At 43.4% G+C, this 17,842-nt stretch overlaps 1 protein-coding gene across 7 annotated transcripts in view; it reads left to right on the top strand.

Annotated features, from left to right (window-relative positions):
• LOC147420409 (phosphate transporter PHO1-like) overlaps positions 1–17,842 on the top strand; it is a 106,915-nt gene that overhangs the window by 23,419 nt on the left and 65,654 nt on the right. For all 7 annotated transcript variants that reach the window (XM_086504169.1, XM_086504170.1, XM_086504172.1 and 4 more), the window contains 2 exons: positions 14,972–15,254; positions 15,707–16,061. In XM_086504169.1, the coding sequence (XP_086360295.1) occupies positions 14,972–15,254; positions 15,707–16,061 (638 nt within the window). The remainder of the gene's footprint in view (positions 1–14,971; positions 15,255–15,706; positions 16,062–17,842) is intronic.

Genomic DNA, 17,842 nt, shown 5'->3' with positions numbered 1-17,842 from the left:
GCACTATTTAACTTCCGACTGAGAAATGCAACTGGATGGCCATGCTGCTGAAGCACAACACCTATGGCGACATTGCTCGCATCCGTCCATACCTCAAAGGGGTCATCCCAAGAGGCAAGGATGAGATACATCGCTTTTGTCATCACAATCTTGAGAGTTGCGTAAGCCTCAATGGTTGCCTCGGGCAAAACCGCGTGCTGTCGGCGATTTTTTACCCCTTTCAAAACATCTGTCATGGGTGCAGCAATGCGTGCAAAATTCTCTATGTGTGAACTATATGCTGGACATAACCCAAGAAAAGAACGCACATCATATGCAGTTTTGAGTAAATCTCAATTATGAACCCGTTCTACCTTCGCGGGATCGAGCTTGACACCTTCTGTAGAAATGATATAACCCAGATAAGTAACTTCATTGAGAAAAAACTCAGATTTCTTAGCTGCAATGTACAACTGACACTCATCCAAACGGGCTAAAACCCTTTCTACATCCTTTTCATGGTGTTCCTACGATGTAGAAAAAATGAGAATATCATCAAGAAAGATAAACACACACACGTCAATCATATCGCCAAAACGGCCTACCATAAGACAATTAAATGTACCCATGGCACGTGTCAATCCAAAAGGCATAATCACATACTCCCATTGCGCTTGCTCTGTGCGAAAGGCGGTCTTGTAGATGTTTCCTTTGAATACCCTTACGTGATGGTATTCAACTTTGAGATGGACCTTATTGAAAACCTTTGTCCCATTGAACCTATCGAGGACATACTCAATGCGAGGCATCGGAAACTTGTTCTTGACGGTCATCTTGTTCAAAGCCCTGTAATCAACACACAAACAAGACGAACCATCCTTCTGGCGGACAAATAAGATAAGAGCAGCAAAAGGACTTACACTAGGACGTATGAATCCTCCGGCCACCAACTCCGTGAGTTGCCGCTTTAACTCTTCTTCTTGAGTCTTGTTCAAACGGTAGGGAGTCTTACTGACTGGCTATGCCCCCTCTGTGAGTTCGATGTGATGGTCCTCCGGCCGCTCGGGAGGGAGATGGGGTGGAAGATCATCCTACAGAAAGAGGTGCTCATACTTGGTAAACAAAGCTAAATACCATGTCAAGAGCCTTAATGCTCTGGGTAATTGGAGAGGCATAGATGAAAGCCGCTTGTGCTCCTCTTCGTAATTCACGCTTCGCCTGCACACGAGAAATGAGAGGTAGAGAATGTAGACCCTCCTCACTACAAATGATGATGGGAGAGTCACTTTTGGCATTTAGAATGAGCGTATTGTCTGTCCAATCAATGAGAGGGTTATGCTCACAAAACCATCTAATGCCCAAATTCATATCACATCCTAAGAGAGGAGACACGATAAATTTTCTACGGAAGGAAGCTTGCTGAACAGTGAATAACATATCAAGGCACTCTTGCGTAATGAGAGAGTCCATACCGGGAGAAAAGCTTGACACTTCGAGAAGAGTTGTTTGGCTAACCTCCAGGCGGGCTCTCTCTACAAGAGAGTCACCAATCACATCATGCATACTACCTGAATCAAACAATATGACAAAACGCTGACCCTTCACATGCCCATAACATTTAAAGAGAGACTCATCAATGTGTGTGCCAGAAACATATGGAGAATCAGATTGGTTTACTAAAGCGCCTGTGGTAGCTGTCGGTGCTTTGGGTTCTCTAGGTGGTGCTATCTTAGGACAAGCCTTCTTTATATGACCCTTGACGTGACATTGATAACATCGACCTTCCTTAGCATAAATGACTTGTTCTTATGGCGTTATGTATCCTCCTATAATTCCTTGTGCAGCTTTTTCATCTGGGGTTAGCTTAGGTTTAGCAAGTGTTTTAGCTTTGCTCTTAGATTCATTTTCAGAGTTCTTTTCCGAAGGATTAGAGGAAGATGGGCTAGAAGAGTTACCGTTCTTACCATTCTTACCGTTCTTATTGTTCTGTGGGTTCTAAGCTCCTTAGGCTTTCCTTTGTTGTGCTTCATCTCTTGTGCGAGAGCAATCGCTACCGCCTTGTTGAGATCTACGGGGTCGAGTACTTTGACATCAAACTTGATATACTCATCCAACCTTAAAAGGAATGCCTCTTTGCGCTCATCATCCGATTTGCGTAATTGGGTGCCGAGATGCAAAACACAGTTAGAGAAAGACAGAATGGGCAAACCATTTTGCTTGAGACTGTGCCAATCGTCTTTAGCTGCGCTAGGTGGCATAAACCGCTCCTTGAGCTTGTCTTGGAAGTCGGCCCAATTGGAAGAAAGGGGCACGCCTTCTTCGGCTTCTTCTAGGTGCGCAGCCAACTGTGCCTCTTGCCACGCTTGATACCAATTAATGGCATCACGGCAAGATACATAGCTGATGTCAAAACCTTGCTATTTCTTGTTTTCTTAGTTGTCGCAAAGTAAGCATTAAATTGATGCACCAAGAATGAATAACATTAGCATCCATCTTACCGTCATACTTACTGAACGTCAACTTCTCAATGACTGGATTGTTGGAGTCCGCATCTCTACTTGTATCCCCTGATGAACTGTCCACATCTTTGACTGGCTTGGATTTCGAGGTGAGTATCTGTAGGACCAACTCTTGCATGCGTTGGTCTCTTTGCGCCTCATGCTCTAACTCCATAGCCGCTCGCCTTTCTTCAGCCGCTATTCGTTGCATCTCTTGTTGTAGCATCATGCCCATCATCGACTTGACCAAAGCCTCCATAGGATTTGGTGCATCCCATGGCGTAGATGGGGATGGGGGAGGATCAGGAAAAAATCCCATGGTGAGGAAACTTCTTCATCACCAACTCCACTCTCATCACCTTCATGCAAAGTATTCATTCCGCTTCGGGTGATGACCACACACTGAGATCTTGGGTACTTAAGTTCCTCAAGAACTTGGATTCTTGAGGTTCTTGGGTTCTTGAGGTTCTTGAGTTCTTTAGCTTGCAATCGGTGTTTGAGAAGGCTTTTCTCTTACCCGAGCTTGACTCTTCCTCCCTTGGCGGCCTTGCGCTCACACCAAAGTTGCTTTTTTCCACCTCACGTCGATTGGCCGGCCGCTAAGTGAACGGTCTGTTCTTAATGAGTGAAAAGAGGAACAACGGGAGGTTGGACAAGCCCTTCTTTCTTGGGTTACTTGTCACTCTTCAAAAACACGATTAGGAATCGACACCCCCGAGTGGACTTGGGTTACGTGCGACGCAACAAGAAAACAATTTCTTGTGGTTCTTTCCTTGAGTGATACATAACACTGCCAAAAGCTCTGATACCAATGTAAGGTGCAGCGGAAGTGAATGTTGATATTGCTCAAGATGAGTGCTCCGAACTGTGCTCAAGGGTTCCTTTTACTTACGTAGGGAGAGCCTTCCGTTTTCTTTAGAGAGAGAATGCAATGATCACAAACAAAGTGAATGCTAATGTGAATGAAGGTGCTGAGACTGAGAGAAAGAGAGAGAGAAGAATACGACTCCAGGCGGTTCTCAAACCCTCCTCCCCCTCCTTTATGGCGAGAGAGGTCTATGCTATAGATTGCACAAATCTGGCACAATGGTCTGGATGCAATGGACTTGCTGACGATGTCGACGACAATGATGACGACGACAAGGACAGGCTGAAAACTGAAAACGGTAGGGCTGAAATGCTGAAATCTGCCAAAACACTCACTTCCTGCTAGATATTGACACGGTGTCGGCGAGGATGGCGATGACGACGATTCGACAACGATTCACTGAAAACGAAGATGCTTAAATCTGAAAATAGCGGGTTGAAACTGTAAATGCTAGCTGACTCGGCGGTTTGGCCAGGATTTGCTGCGGGTAGGTGAGATCTGCGAGGCTAGGGGCTAAATCTGCAAAGGCTAAGTGCTGAAAACTGAAAACGCTAATGGTCTTGGCTGATCTAGCGTCGGGAATTAGGAAAACGCTAGGACTGATCTTTAACTGAAAACGCTGGAGATTCTGCTACAGAAAATGCTTGTGAATCTAGAAACCAAAAACGCTGGCTGCTTCTGTTGGTTGAAAATGCTAAAGGGTCTTCTGCTGGTCTTGCTGAGAAGTTGCACTGCAAGTCGCCTGAGCTCCTTCTGTTGCTTCGTCTGCTGGAAATGGGCGCCCCCTATCTGCTTATATAGCTGCTGAGAATTGGGTCGAGCAGTCACTCCTACAACCCACGAACCTGGAAATTGACAAAATTAAATAATAAAAATGTCCAATTCTCTATAAAATGTTTTGTCCCAGAACTGGTCAAGATTTGGACCTTTTGCTTGGACAATGCATATGCTGGGTGATACTGGGTGTGCAATCAGAGGATATGCGACTACTCTAAGTGCCTGGACATGCACAACCTGCTCACATGCTCACAAAGGTGCCAAAACACTTCCTAGGCTGACCTGATTCCTAGACCTTAGATAGCTTGTCCACATGCACATAGGGTTAGGTGTGCACGTTACACAGTCTTTAGACGTCTCTCAGTAGGTCTCTTGTTGATAACCTTGGAGGTCCAGTGTGATTGCTATGTCTTGGGACTACCATCAAGGGAACACTGTCTGTCCAAGAGCTGATGGACCATGCTGTGGTCGGCTACGACCTTATGGATGGAATCTAACCCTAATTTTTGGTGCAGGTTTCAGGATGGAAAGTCAATCGACTTTTCGAGCTCGATTGATGTGGAGATTGCTTTTTAAGTTTGAATTTTGTTTGAGAATCTGTTTGAGAACTTTTTTGATGATCCTGTTTGGAATTTGTTTGAAATGGATGGTACTTGTTTTGAAGCTATCTTGGTGCCGATTTGAACTGTTTGACTCTGGTTTGAATATTGGTTTCAATGCTTGGTGATTTACTCTCAGACTTACAGTGATTGTGATCTTCCAATGCAAGAGGTTATCTTGAAACATCAAGACTTTTGTAAGTCTTTTGGTTTTAAGTGCCAGCCTAAATTACCTTTTTTATATACCGTTTGGAAGTTCCACAAGAACCCTATAAAGCCTAGATTTATAGCTGCTTCTTGTAACACCTCTTTGACCGAGGTTTCCAAATGGCTTAGTTATTGTTTCAAAGCCATTTTACCTAGCGTAAATGAATTGTGGAATAATATGCTAAAGGAAGCAGACGTACCTACCGATTCATGTTGGATTTTAAATGATTCAGTAGGTGTGAGTCCTGTTTTAAAGTTTTTGAACTCTTCTAGAAGTCTTAAGGAGAAATCTTCTCCTTTATGTCTCCAAACTTTTGACTTTACAACGCTATACACGAAGCTAAATTTGGAGGACCTTAAATTTAGAGTCAAGTCTCTTATTTCAAAAGTTTTTGCGTACAAGCTTGCGAAGGATAGGTACAAGGCATTGCTAGTAGAAAAGTCATCCTTGAACTTTGACTTCTTATGGCTGAAAAATAAGAATGTAGATGTAGACAAAGGAAGAAAGAGATTCACCAGGATTGTAGATGACATTGACATCATATCTTGGTTAGATTTTCTTTTGGACAATTTATATATAACCATCGGCGACTCTCTTTTCAAGCAAACAATTGGTATCCCTATGGGCACCAATTGTGCTGTTTTTCTTGCTAATTTCTATCTTTTTACTTATGAGTTTGATTTTATGGAGCGTCTTGTCCTTGCTAACACTTGCCCAATATTTTTGCACAAGTTATGCAATGTAAGACGCTTTGTAGATGATCTTTTTGTCCTTGGCGTTCCTTCTTTCCAAGATTTTATGTACTTGAATTCGAGTTCTGTGGGCGGAGGAATTTATCCAAGGAGTTTTGCGAACTTAACTGTACCACAAATAGTGATTGTTGTGCCGTTTTAGACCTTAAGATTTTTCAGATTCCCTTGGGATTAGAAGTACATATCTATGATAAGCGCCTTGAACCAGAATATGCCAATCTAAAAATCATCCGTATGCCTCACATTTCTTCGAACATTTCTCTTTTAGCTAAGTACGGTGTCATTTGCTCTCAACTATTTAGATTTTCTCGTCTTTGTTCTAGTAAATCTACTTTTGTTGTTCAATCTTGCCATCTTATTTCTTTACTAGTTGAAAAACGATACTCATTCAAAAGAATCATGAGAAAAGTTCGTTCATTTTTGCATCGTAGTAAGTTTATTTTTAGTGTTTCTTCCTTTGGAATGTTCAAGATAATCAATAGTAAATTCAATAGAAGTGGGGAGCTAAAAAGCCCACTTACTGTTTGACTTAATAACACCTTATGTTGTTGTTTTGATCTTTAGCGCTTCTAGTATTTTCACTATAGCTTGACAATTGCTAGCCTTTATCATGACTGAGTATGCCCATCACCTCCGGAGGGTGATAGAAACTCAGCTCGTTGGTTTTGTAGAGTACGTTCAAAGCATGAATGACCTCTATATAAACCTGCACCTACTCTTGGGCACTGACGACGTGAGTAGGGATGTCATAGCTGTTGTCCAAGCTATGCATGATAAAGGTGATAATCTTATTCTTCCTTTTTGGACAAGCAGTGAAGTTGAGATCACATATTGTCAAGTTTGGTTCTGTGCTCTTCGTAGGTTTGTAGTAGTATTCATTTTTCGATTTCATATTTAGCTTACCTGAGGACTTAAGAATGTGTTGTTGTGTGAAGTTTGATTTCTAGGATTAAGTTTTTAAGATGTCTTATCCTTTTTTTTTTGTGCTTAAAGTTGAGTACTTGTTTTAAGCCAAGTAAGTTGCGTCAACTTATTTTACACATGCCTTTTCTAAAAACATTTTTAAGTTAATAATGCTTTGTTTTATCTAGTTTTGTTTCATAGCAAACAAAGTGATTTAGTTTGTTTAGTTGTTTGTTTTTGTTTTTCTTTTCTTTTCTTGTGTCCCTTGCTTTTATAGTTTTATGAGTGCTTTATTCCCTCTTATAATTCGTGAGTTCAGACTATTCTGAACTTATGAAGGTATATTTACTCCCAGGTGGAGTAGTAAGAAATGGTGTTTGAGAATGCTTGCACATACTCATGGCCCAGACCCTTGTGGTTATTTGCGGGGGGAGTATTGAATGCTTGAAAAAAATGCTGTTGTCGTTAGTCCCGGTCCAGACCTGGATGGTTATGCGGGAGGAGTATTAAGAAGTCTGAGTAGTGGTTACTCTCAGCACCTCCAAATGACGCAGGCTACGGTTTGGGGGGCGTTTGGTTGTAAAAGGCCTCTATATCTTCCGGCCCAGATCTTTTTAGGTTATGTGGGAGGAGTGATGAGAGAGAGGTGTTGCCTTGCTGACCTGGCAGCCTGTATGGATCTTCGCGAATTACGTTGTTGATGTGGCAATTGTACGGGTTTCCTGCGTTTGCGGCGGTAGCTTTTGGACCAGATGCTTTTGAGTTTATTGCTTTTTATGTAAGTGCTTTTGAGGCCAGGGGCCTTTCAATATGTGCAAAGGGCTCAGTCTCTGGCACTCTTCTGGGTGAAGGTGTAGGGTGCGAGTACCTGCATTGTACTGAGTTCAAGTGATAAAGAAATACCGACAGGGGTGCCAAGGTTTGGGGCCAATACTCCTTGGGGTGGAATTCCTCCACTTCGTGTTGCGTGTGCTCTCTCTCTCTGAAGAAAACAGGTATCTTTTTAGGAGATGACCTTACCCTCTCACAGCTTGCACATATGAGAGAGGTCATGCCGGAGATTAGAGCAGCAAGGGAGAAGGGAAAGTTAGCCTTTTGTAGAGATGGGCGAGTAGTGATTACAGAGCGCCGCTCTACATGACGGTGCGAGACCTATGGGACCACTCTCAGGATGGCGGTTTGGAACTGTAATGGTTCGTATAGACTTGATGTGGGGGCCTTTGAGGGCAGCTTCAGAGACAGAGACATTGTTTTCTACTTAGAGACTCATCAGGCTCCAGGACAGTTGATGCCGCAAAGGATACAGATGGGAGATAGCTTGCCGGACATGCACCAGATCTGAGCATGGGACTAGAGGATCAAGAGGTGTAGCAGTTATTTTCAGAGAGGAGCTTCAACCACTACTGCACATGGTTCGGAGAAATGATCAACCTAGATACATGTGGGTGAGGCTGAGCGTAGAGACTTGACGTTTCTTGTGCATCGCCATATGCTATTTTCCTCCCAGGACTTCAGTATATGCTTTACCCAGAGGACATTCTCCTTACTCTGTACTTGATGATGATATTTGGGAGTTCTCTAGGGATGGAGACATCATACTATTTGGGGGATTTTAATGCCCGTACAGGCAGTTCACAAACGAGTTTCTATGACACTTCAGAGGAGATGCTCAGAGAGCTAGAGCCAAAGGAGATGGGGCTTGAGAGATGCTCACACAACAGAGTGCATACAGAGTATGGAAGATACCTCAGGGAGCTGACGACTACTCACAGTTTAGCCATATTGAATGGCTTACCGACCTTCCCATCATCTACAGGTTTTACTTGTTTTCCACACAGACATGGGACGAGTACTGTAGATTATGTTCTGACACATCCGAGCTTTATATCTCACATATAGGAATTTACAGTGGGGCCCAGGCTTGTTGGGATAGCAGTAGATCATGCACTTTTGACATTATCAGTCTCCTTTGAGTACAATACATCTCACGCCTCACGGGGTGGTAGACATCCACGCTATACTTTTACAGCAGAGGCTGACTCAATCTATGCAGAGGAGATATAGACTTTTATGCACATCAGAGCTAGTGTACACAGTGGAGGAGATCATGTCTATGCTGACAGTAACGTTTACATGGGGCGGAGACAAAGGCATACCCACACACTGAGCCTGGTCAGAGACGTCGTTCTGGGCACATGCCTCAGAATAGCTGGTATGATGAGGAGTGGCGACAGAGGAGAGCTCAGATCCAGCGGGAGCTTACATTGGGAGTGATCACCTATAGACAAACTCGTATCGCTACACGACGACTAGTACGACGGAAGAAGCGAGCTTTCTTGGTCCAGATGGAGCAGGATCTATATCAGCTCTTCCTTAGTAGAGATTCAGGAGAGGCTTGGCGTCTATTCCATGAGCAATCTCCCCCACCAATGATTACTTCTATAGAGATTTGGGGGCAGTATACAGCATCATTATACAGTGTACCTGGACAACCACCACTACCGGATCCATCACAGCTATGTCCGGCTACAAGCACCTTCTTTACCACTGAGATGGTAAAGGAGGCCATTGACAGGATGAAGACCAAACGGGCACACGATCATGAGGGTTTGGTAGCGGAGCACATTATACATGCTGGGGACTTGTTGGCAGAGATGCTTGCACGGTTGTTCAACCGTGTCATGTGTGAGGGCTTTCCTGAGTCTTGGAGATTGTCTACTATTGTACCTATCTTCAAGATAGGAGACGTCACAGTGCCGGGGAATTACCGTACTATCAGGGTAGGACACACATTGGCACGTTTGTATGCATCCATCCTTGAGCATAGGCTGAGCAGTTGGGTAGAGACTATGGGCATACAGGGACTTGGATAGGCTGGTTTTAGGAGGGGTTTCTCCACACTGGATCATGTCTTTACACTCAAAGCTATCATTGAGGAGGGTCGAGCACATGGTAAACAGATATATTGCAGCTTTGTGGACTTCCGCAAAGCTTTTGACACAATACCGAGGGCCAGATCGATGCGCTGACTTCCGCTACTGCTATATTGTATCATGGTGACACTTATCCCCATTTTGTACCTTTGTGGCATTATACCATTGCTCAGCTTACCAGCCACCCATAGGAGTCGGTAGCACTCCTATCTCAGTTTCTAGTTTGTAGTTTTCTTTGTTTGTACCCAGACTTGGTACTAGACTCACCATTGTAATCAGTCTGGTCTCAGGTCATTTTGGCCTTTTGTAGACGTTAATATATCATTTCATTTCATTTCTCTCTCTCTCTCTCTCTCTCTCTCTGAAGACAGCTTTAGGGACAGAGACATAGTTTTCTACTCAGAGACACACCAGATACCGGGACAACTTATGCCACATGTGAAGGGGTATTTATGGGAAACAGCTGGTCGACCAGACAAGAGATCTCTGCGAGGTAGCCGGGGCTCAGGAGGAGTAGCAGTCTTATTTAAAGAGGAGCTGAAACCACTACTACAGATTATCAGGAAGGATGAACAAGCAAGGTATATGTGGGTGAGAATGAGAGCCGAGACAGGTAGATTTCTATATATCGCTATATGCTACTTCCCTCCAAGTACATCAATCTACTCCTCACCTAAAGGACAATCTCCTTTCTCCATACTGAATAATGACATATGGGAGTTCTCTAGAGATGGAGACATTGTTCTCTTAGGAGACTTTAATGCCAGAATGGCCAACTCTCAAGCAGTATTCTATGATACTTCTGAAGAAATGCTCAGAGAAGTGGATTTATCACAGGAGGGGCTTACTAGAAACTCACAGGATAAAGAACACACTAAATATGGGAGACATCTCATGGAAATGGCAACTACACATGGTTTGGCCATACTTAATGGTCTAGAGAATTTCCCTTTATTTGGGGGATTCACATGCTTCCCGCACAGGCATGGGGCCAGTATAGTGGATTATGTCATGACTTCACCAAGCTTTCTTTCTAGTATCGAGGACTTTAAGGTGGGACCCAGACCGGTTGGGATTGCAGTGGATCATGCTCTCTTGACCTTATCAATCTCCTTCCAATACAATACCTCTCAAGTACAAAGGAAGAAGACACACACAAGATATACTTTCACGCCAGAGACTGATCCAGTCTATGTGGAAAAGATCTATAATAGGATGTGGGCAGCCGAGCCAGTATATACTGTAGAGGAGATTACTTCTCAGCTAACAGAGATACTACATGGAGCGGCACAAGAGGCATACCCACATACTCAGCCTGATCAGAAGAGAGGATCTGGGAACATGCCTCAAAACAGTTGATACGACGAGGAATGCAGAGAGACGAGAACCGAGGTCCAGAAAGAGCTTACACTTGGGATCATCACATATAAGCAGTCTCGGATTGCTCTTCGGCGTATAGTACGTCGCAAGAAAAGGGGATTTTTAGCTAAACTGGAGAAGGATTTATATCAGCTCTTCTTGAGTCAGGACTCACATGAGGCTTGGCATTTATTTCACGAGCACTCATCGCCTCCGACAATTACTTCTCTTGAGATTTGGGGTCAATATGTAACATCATTATATACGGTATCTGGACAGCCTCCATTACCAGATCCGCTAGAGCCATGCCCTGCTACTAGTACTTTCTTTACTACGAAAATGGTGGAAAAAGCTATTGATAAGATGAAGACAAGAAGAGAATATGATCATGAGGGTTTAGTAGCAGAACATCTGATCCATGCAAGGGATCTACTTTCAGAAGTCCTTGCTCTTCTGTTTAATCGGGTCATGTGTGAAGGATTACCTGAATCTTGGAAATTATCTACTATCGTACCTATTTTCAAGTCAGGGGATCCTATGATACCTGGGAACTACCGTACCATTATGGTGGGTCACACATTGACCCGACTTTACGCATCTATTCTGGAACAAAAACTGAGTAGATGGACAGAGAATGAGGGCATAAGGGCAACAGGACAAGCTGGATTCAGGAGGGGTTATTCCACTTTAGATCATATTCTTACGCTCATAGCCATTATTGAGGAAGGAAGAGCAAGCGGGAGAAGGATGTATTGTTGCTTTGTGGCTTTTCGGAAAGCTTTTGATACAGTACCAAGGGCCAGATTGATGCGCAGAATGCAAGAGTTAGGGGTCCCCAAACAGATTATTTGGGGGATCATGGCCTTATACGGGTCAGTAACTGGTTATGTATGTACTCCAGAAGGGGATTCCGACATTGTTCATTCCACCGTTGGAGTAAAGCAGGGATGCCCACTGTCCCCTACTTTATTTGGTATGTATATAGATGAGGTATCAGATTACATTGATAGAGAGGGTGACAGAGGTGCCCAACTTGTAGGGTCATGGATCCCTTTGTTGTTGTATGCAGATGATATTGTATTGATAGCAGAATCACCAGATGGAATGTAGAGGCAGTTAGATGCATTACATAAATTCGCGGAGGATAGCGAACTGTCGGTAAATTTGGGTAAAACCAAAGTTATGGTGTTTAACACCACACCGCAGTGGGTTAGGAGATCGGCACCTACATTTGCATATGGCCAGGATACAGTAGAGTACACAGATGCATACACATACCTTGGTGTGGTATTTACAGGACCGAAGTTTACTCTTAAGAAAGCAGCGGATGCTAGATTGTCCAGAGCCTCTGCGGCCTTGGGAGGGTTGGAGAGGATGTGTTCACAAGTGCAGTTTCAGGAACCACTTTGGCTCTTTGATACTGTGGTGTCTTCGGCTATGCTTTATGGGGTCCAGATTTGGGGGCCATTTGTGGATCAGGATAATTGGAAGTTAATGGAGAGACCTTTGGTATCTATGATTTCCCGAATAATTAGAGCCAAGGCCTCCGTACCACACGCGATTATTCGAGCGGAACTAGCTGCCCCTCCGATAGAAATTGAAGCTCTTACCAGATCAGTGTCCTTCATACATGGTTTATGGGATACAAATAATTGCCGATATACTAGATTGGCCCTCGAATCCTCTCGACAATTAGCAATGAAAGGAGATACATCATGCTGGTATGCGCAACTGTCCTCGTGGTTTCAGAGACACGGGTTCAGTATGGAAAGATTACCCCCCTTCCAATACTCTCTTGAGGCTCCATCACTGGTAATCACATGAACGGATATTAATAAAATCATCCGCCAGGATCTTATACAGTTGGACACTAAGAGGACATGGGTAGACCCTACACAAGAATTGGGCACGAAGATGGCCGACTACAAAGAAAACTTCCTACAGCTATCTGAAGATGGTTTTGTGATTCGCCCGAGCTACATGGATACCCACCTGTCTCATGGTTTGAGATGTGCTATTGGTCAGATTCGTACATCCTCACACCAACTGGAAATCGAATTTGGCAGATTTAAGGGAATCCGAGCTGATAGCAGAATTTGCAAGTTATGCGGAATGGAGCCGGAGACAGAATTACACTACATATGCCATTGCACTGTATACTATGAGATACGTGGGTGTTTTCATTGCCTATTTAAAGAAGGCTTTGGACCTCTAGATAGAGTCATGCAATACCAAGATCAAAGGTGCTTAGGCCTGTACCTACTGGAACTACATCGGCACAGGGATAATCTAATGAGAAGACAAAGAGCACTACAGCCTCAGAGGCAGATCACAGATTTCTTCGGATCGAGAGAAGGAGGAATGGAAGGAGAAGCAAGAGGCCAGCAGCACGCATACCAAAGGCACCCTCATTGACAGGGCGATTGAGCTTAGGAAATCGAGACGACCACGACCGAGATGCAGAAGCACACTTCATCGGAGGAGACTACAACAAAGGATTAGAAGTATTCTAGCCAGACATCTAGAGTGCTCCTAAGAAGTTTATCTAATACTTTGTATTTGGTTTTTTCGCATTTATTTTCACACTTTCACACTTTTCAGACATTGTAACAGATTCACCACTTTTGTATCAGTTTGGTCTCATAGGTCACTTTGGCCTTTTGAAGACGTTAATATAACATTTCATTTCATTTCTCTCTCTCTCTCTCTCTCTCTCTCTCTCTCTCTCTCTCTCTCTCAGTTTAGTTGTTATTGGGTTGCAAGTGCTGGAATGATTGAACTAGCGAAAGCAGGGAAAATATGTGGGCTCCAGCTAGACCATGGCGAGAGACTAGACCAGCTAGACCATTGGACGAGGCAAAGACCAGCTAGACCAAGCTAGACAAAGGCGAAGGCGGACTAGACTCGTCTAGACCAACAAACTAGGCGAGGCAAGAGACTAAACCAGCTAGCTCCTCGACCATGTGTACTCAACAGAATGAGACTTTAGTTGAGGTCCCATCGGGCGTGCCAAAAATGAGAGCACTTGTAGCAGAAACTTGATGTTGTGCTCTCTACTATGAGTGCTTCACAGTGCAATATGCAAGAAATCTCACTCCAAAATAGAACAACACTACATAGCAACGAAAGAAATAAAAAATGTACTCAAATGACACAACAACCGACTCCAAACCCAATGGAAGCTATACTCGTAGACCAATACAGACTCGTTGGCAGCACACTCAGCTCCAAGCCAAGGACTCACGAGTACAATGGGGGTGTCGAGGCTCCAACTCTGCAGGGAGAGTGCAAATGTGCAAGTGCTGGACCGAACTCAAGACTCTAGATTCATTGACTCATAAGATGTCCCTAACTCATAAAACCAAGCAAGCATATATATAACTCCCCTTGATGCATTGACATTGATTTATTATCTTTTCCAAATCGCTTTGGCAATTTGTACACAAAATATACACATTGACATTGGCCAAAGTATGAAAGACCTTCGAATAGGTTGGATTCTTTGGCTACTAATATCTTTGAGTACTATGTTAGATCATCAACATCCTTTTTTAAGAATTATCCTGGACCATCTGCTCGGTAGACCAAAGAATGAGACTTCAAAGTTCAAACTGACCATTGATTGATGAGTTTGAGCAGGACAGTCTCCAAAACTTTTTGTTTGTTTGCCAGTGCATGTGTTCCATTCTATATGAGAAACAACCCCTGAGATATGGAGGGATTCTTTTGGCACCCAATTCAGTGGGAATAGCCACCCTGGAGTTGCCATCTCCATTGTTATCAGAAATTTTAAAACAATTGCATGGGAGACTATTGAAATTGAGGCCTAACAATGCAGGTGAAGGCGGCTGCCTGCGCAAAAGACAGGTTAGCATTCATTGAAAAATGGGAAAGAGGTGAGGCAGCAAGCACTAGGCAGGGAGGATCAATATAAGGTGCTTAGGCTAACGCACAAGCGAGGGAGGGTTTGTGTACTGTCTGATTATATAGCTTCTTTACTGCATGCCCTAATTCTTGCTTGAAATACACGAGGGTTCTTTTGTCCGCAATCTTGTGAAGATGAAATTAAATCTTTTGCATATGATTGTGACTTAGGTGAATTTACGGCATCCTCATGCTGATGATGATGATCATGAAGAGTTGTATGAGACAGAATTGCTTATGAATCACTCCCATGTTGAGGTGGAAAATGAAAAGATCTTCTTCGCCAGGCTTGACGGGCAGCTTAACAAGGTGAATCAATTCTACAGGAAAAAGGAGCAAGAGTTTTATGAGAAGGCAGAAGAAATAAAAGAACAGCTGGAAAAACTTGTTGCTGTGAGGGAGAAGTTAAAAGAGCAGCAAAATTATTCTGTTTCTGAGTCCTCATTTGAGAAAGGTTTGTGTTTCATGGTGGTGGTTCTCAGTATAAACTTAACCAAGGCCGCATTGCACCACAAAAGAATGGTATACATTTCAATTTCAAATTCCAATTTACGACATCTTTGTATAGCAGAGGCTTAAGCTTCCCATCTCAGATATATGCAAATTAGACACCACCCCACTTTAGATGGTCTTATAACTACTAGATAAACCTTGGTCATGCACATTGAAATTAGTTTTCGTCTTAACATTACTGTAACAGAGTTTTTAATTTTTGTTTTACTTTTATATGGTGTCTGGCTAAGCATAATTTCTGTTTTGATTGCCATGGGATTGCATTTTTTTGCCTTTATTTGGTTTTTAATTTTTTGAACAACTCAAAATTTGATTCAAGATTGTGTCGTTGATTTAACTTGAAAATTTACATTTCTCTGTTCTCATGGAGGCAAAAACCTGGGATTCATACAGGTTCAGAGAATGATAAGCCTGATTCAGCAATGGTGGACATAGAGTTGAGTTCAATATCAGAGAACGATGCATCTCTGGATGACTCCACTCGAGAGACCAATACATATGCACCCTCTACTGCACTCGATTTTGGGCTTACGATACCTCAAGTCACCCCTTCCTTACTCTTTGGAGCACTCAAGCAGAGGGTTATGGACGACTTATCCAGTCATTCAGGCCAACCGACAGCAGGCGAGGAACTGCCAACTAATACTTTCAACAGATTTGATCGAAAGAGGATACAGTATGCAGAAAGAACCTTGCGAGATGCATGCCAGGAGTTGTATCGAGGGCTTGGGTATTTAAGAAGATTCAGGTTGGGTTTTCTCACACTATGATGGTGCCAAATTAGGCTTCTCTCTAATACGTCATGGTAACAGTTGAACACTTTCTAAGTTTGTCATTCCTCTATGGGTTTCAGCAGTAGCATCTTCTCTAGCCTTGACTATGAGCAAGAGTCCCTCTTCTGCAATTCATTTTCTTCACATCATACCATCTTTAAGGCCACTCTTTGCGAATGTAGGTTCTAGTGATTGAAATATCTAAACTGAAACAGAGTGAGGGGCTCTCAGTTAAAGGTAGGATTAAATTTGAAGTTGCAAGCACTGCTTGTGGATGCTGCATTTTTCGAATCACGATGAGTCATGCTGCACACTTCACCAGTGAAAATAGGACAATGAATCTCATTGTCCTATTCTGTCGCATTTTTTGAATCTTGATGAGTCATGATGTACATGATATTTATGCAGCTGTCACAATCTATCAAGTTTTAAACTAGCCAAAAGTGCTTCATGAGAGCTTAATAGTGGGCTCTCTTCAAATGATTTTGTGCTAGATACTACCCAATAAAATCTTATTGACTGAGGCATTGGCTGACAATGGTCTGTGTGCAAATTGTTTGTAAATAGCTATAGGTATATTTCCATTGCACACGCAAATGCATGCGTACGTGCACATACACACAGCTCACTAACACATTTGCTGCAGTTGTGGGTGGACAAGGTTGACAGCTAGGGCAGCAGGTTTTTCTCACTCTTGGAGTTCTGTTGCACACATGACGATTTCAGTTTCAGACTCTGGGTTATGTGGTGCTGGAGAGCCATTGGTGTTTACTCAGGGATTACTTAGCGGCATAGGAGGCTTTATCGTATCTTCCCCTCACCATCAGTCCTGTGTCTCTGAAATATGATATGATGGATTATCGTGGCTGTGTTGTTGGGGTCAGATACTCTTCGTGCGATCCACGATTCGGTGACATCATTGGAGGCTTAATGTTTGCATAGTTACAGGGAACGACCATTTTCAGGTCTCCGTTCCAATTTCCCCTTCCAAATCCTCGTTCCATGTTTCAGACGTGAGTATCCGTGACTGGGAATGGCATTTCATGCCCGTTCCGATTTCCTGTTCCGGGTAACTATGATTGTTTGGTCTGCTATGTGATTGGGATTGGGCTCTTAACTTAGAGCTAAGGAGAGGTTGCTTCAATGCTTGTTTTGAGATATAAGATCAGGCAGATGACGTATTGGTACATAAAGCCCCTTGGATGGGACCAGAGCATTTTGCTATTTCTACAAATAGAAATAGGGCATGGACCTATCTGGGTCGGGTGTTGCTATGAAAGTTAGATTACCAGGTCTTCTTCTAGAGTTTTGGCCCCATGCCCCTATCTGGGTTGGGTGTTGCTATGACAGTTAGATTACCAGGTTTTCTTCTAGAGTTTTGGCCATACATTTCAGAGATCGGGAGGAGCCTGTGTGTCTTACGTGGTGAGGGTTAGATCACCCCACTATCAGAGATATCCTTCACCCCTCTCTCGTGAAGGATCTGCCACGGTTCATCTCTCTTCCTACTATCCATGGGGGGTGATATGGGAGACAGTCTTCTTCACTGGGCTTCCTGGTCATTTTTCTGTTTGTGGGAGACCTGGTCATATGGCAGCAGCATGCGTCACAGGAGAGTACATGAACATGGAGAACAGACAGAGGTGTAGGAGAGACAGGAGGCTCCGAGGGTGCCTTCTGATGTAGGCTGAGAAATTCAGAAGAAGAGGAGAAAAAAAAAGGAGATGCAGGAGATAGAGGCAGTCAGAGATGCCCC

The sequence above is a fragment of the Adiantum capillus-veneris genome, chromosome 28 (assembly GCF_014529385.1).
Source record: "Adiantum capillus-veneris isolate H3 chromosome 28, ASM1452938v2, whole genome shotgun sequence".
NCBI classification, from domain to species: Eukaryota; Viridiplantae; Streptophyta; class Polypodiopsida; order Polypodiales; family Pteridaceae; genus Adiantum; species Adiantum capillus-veneris.
This window is presented reverse-complemented; position numbering and strand designations above follow the sequence as displayed.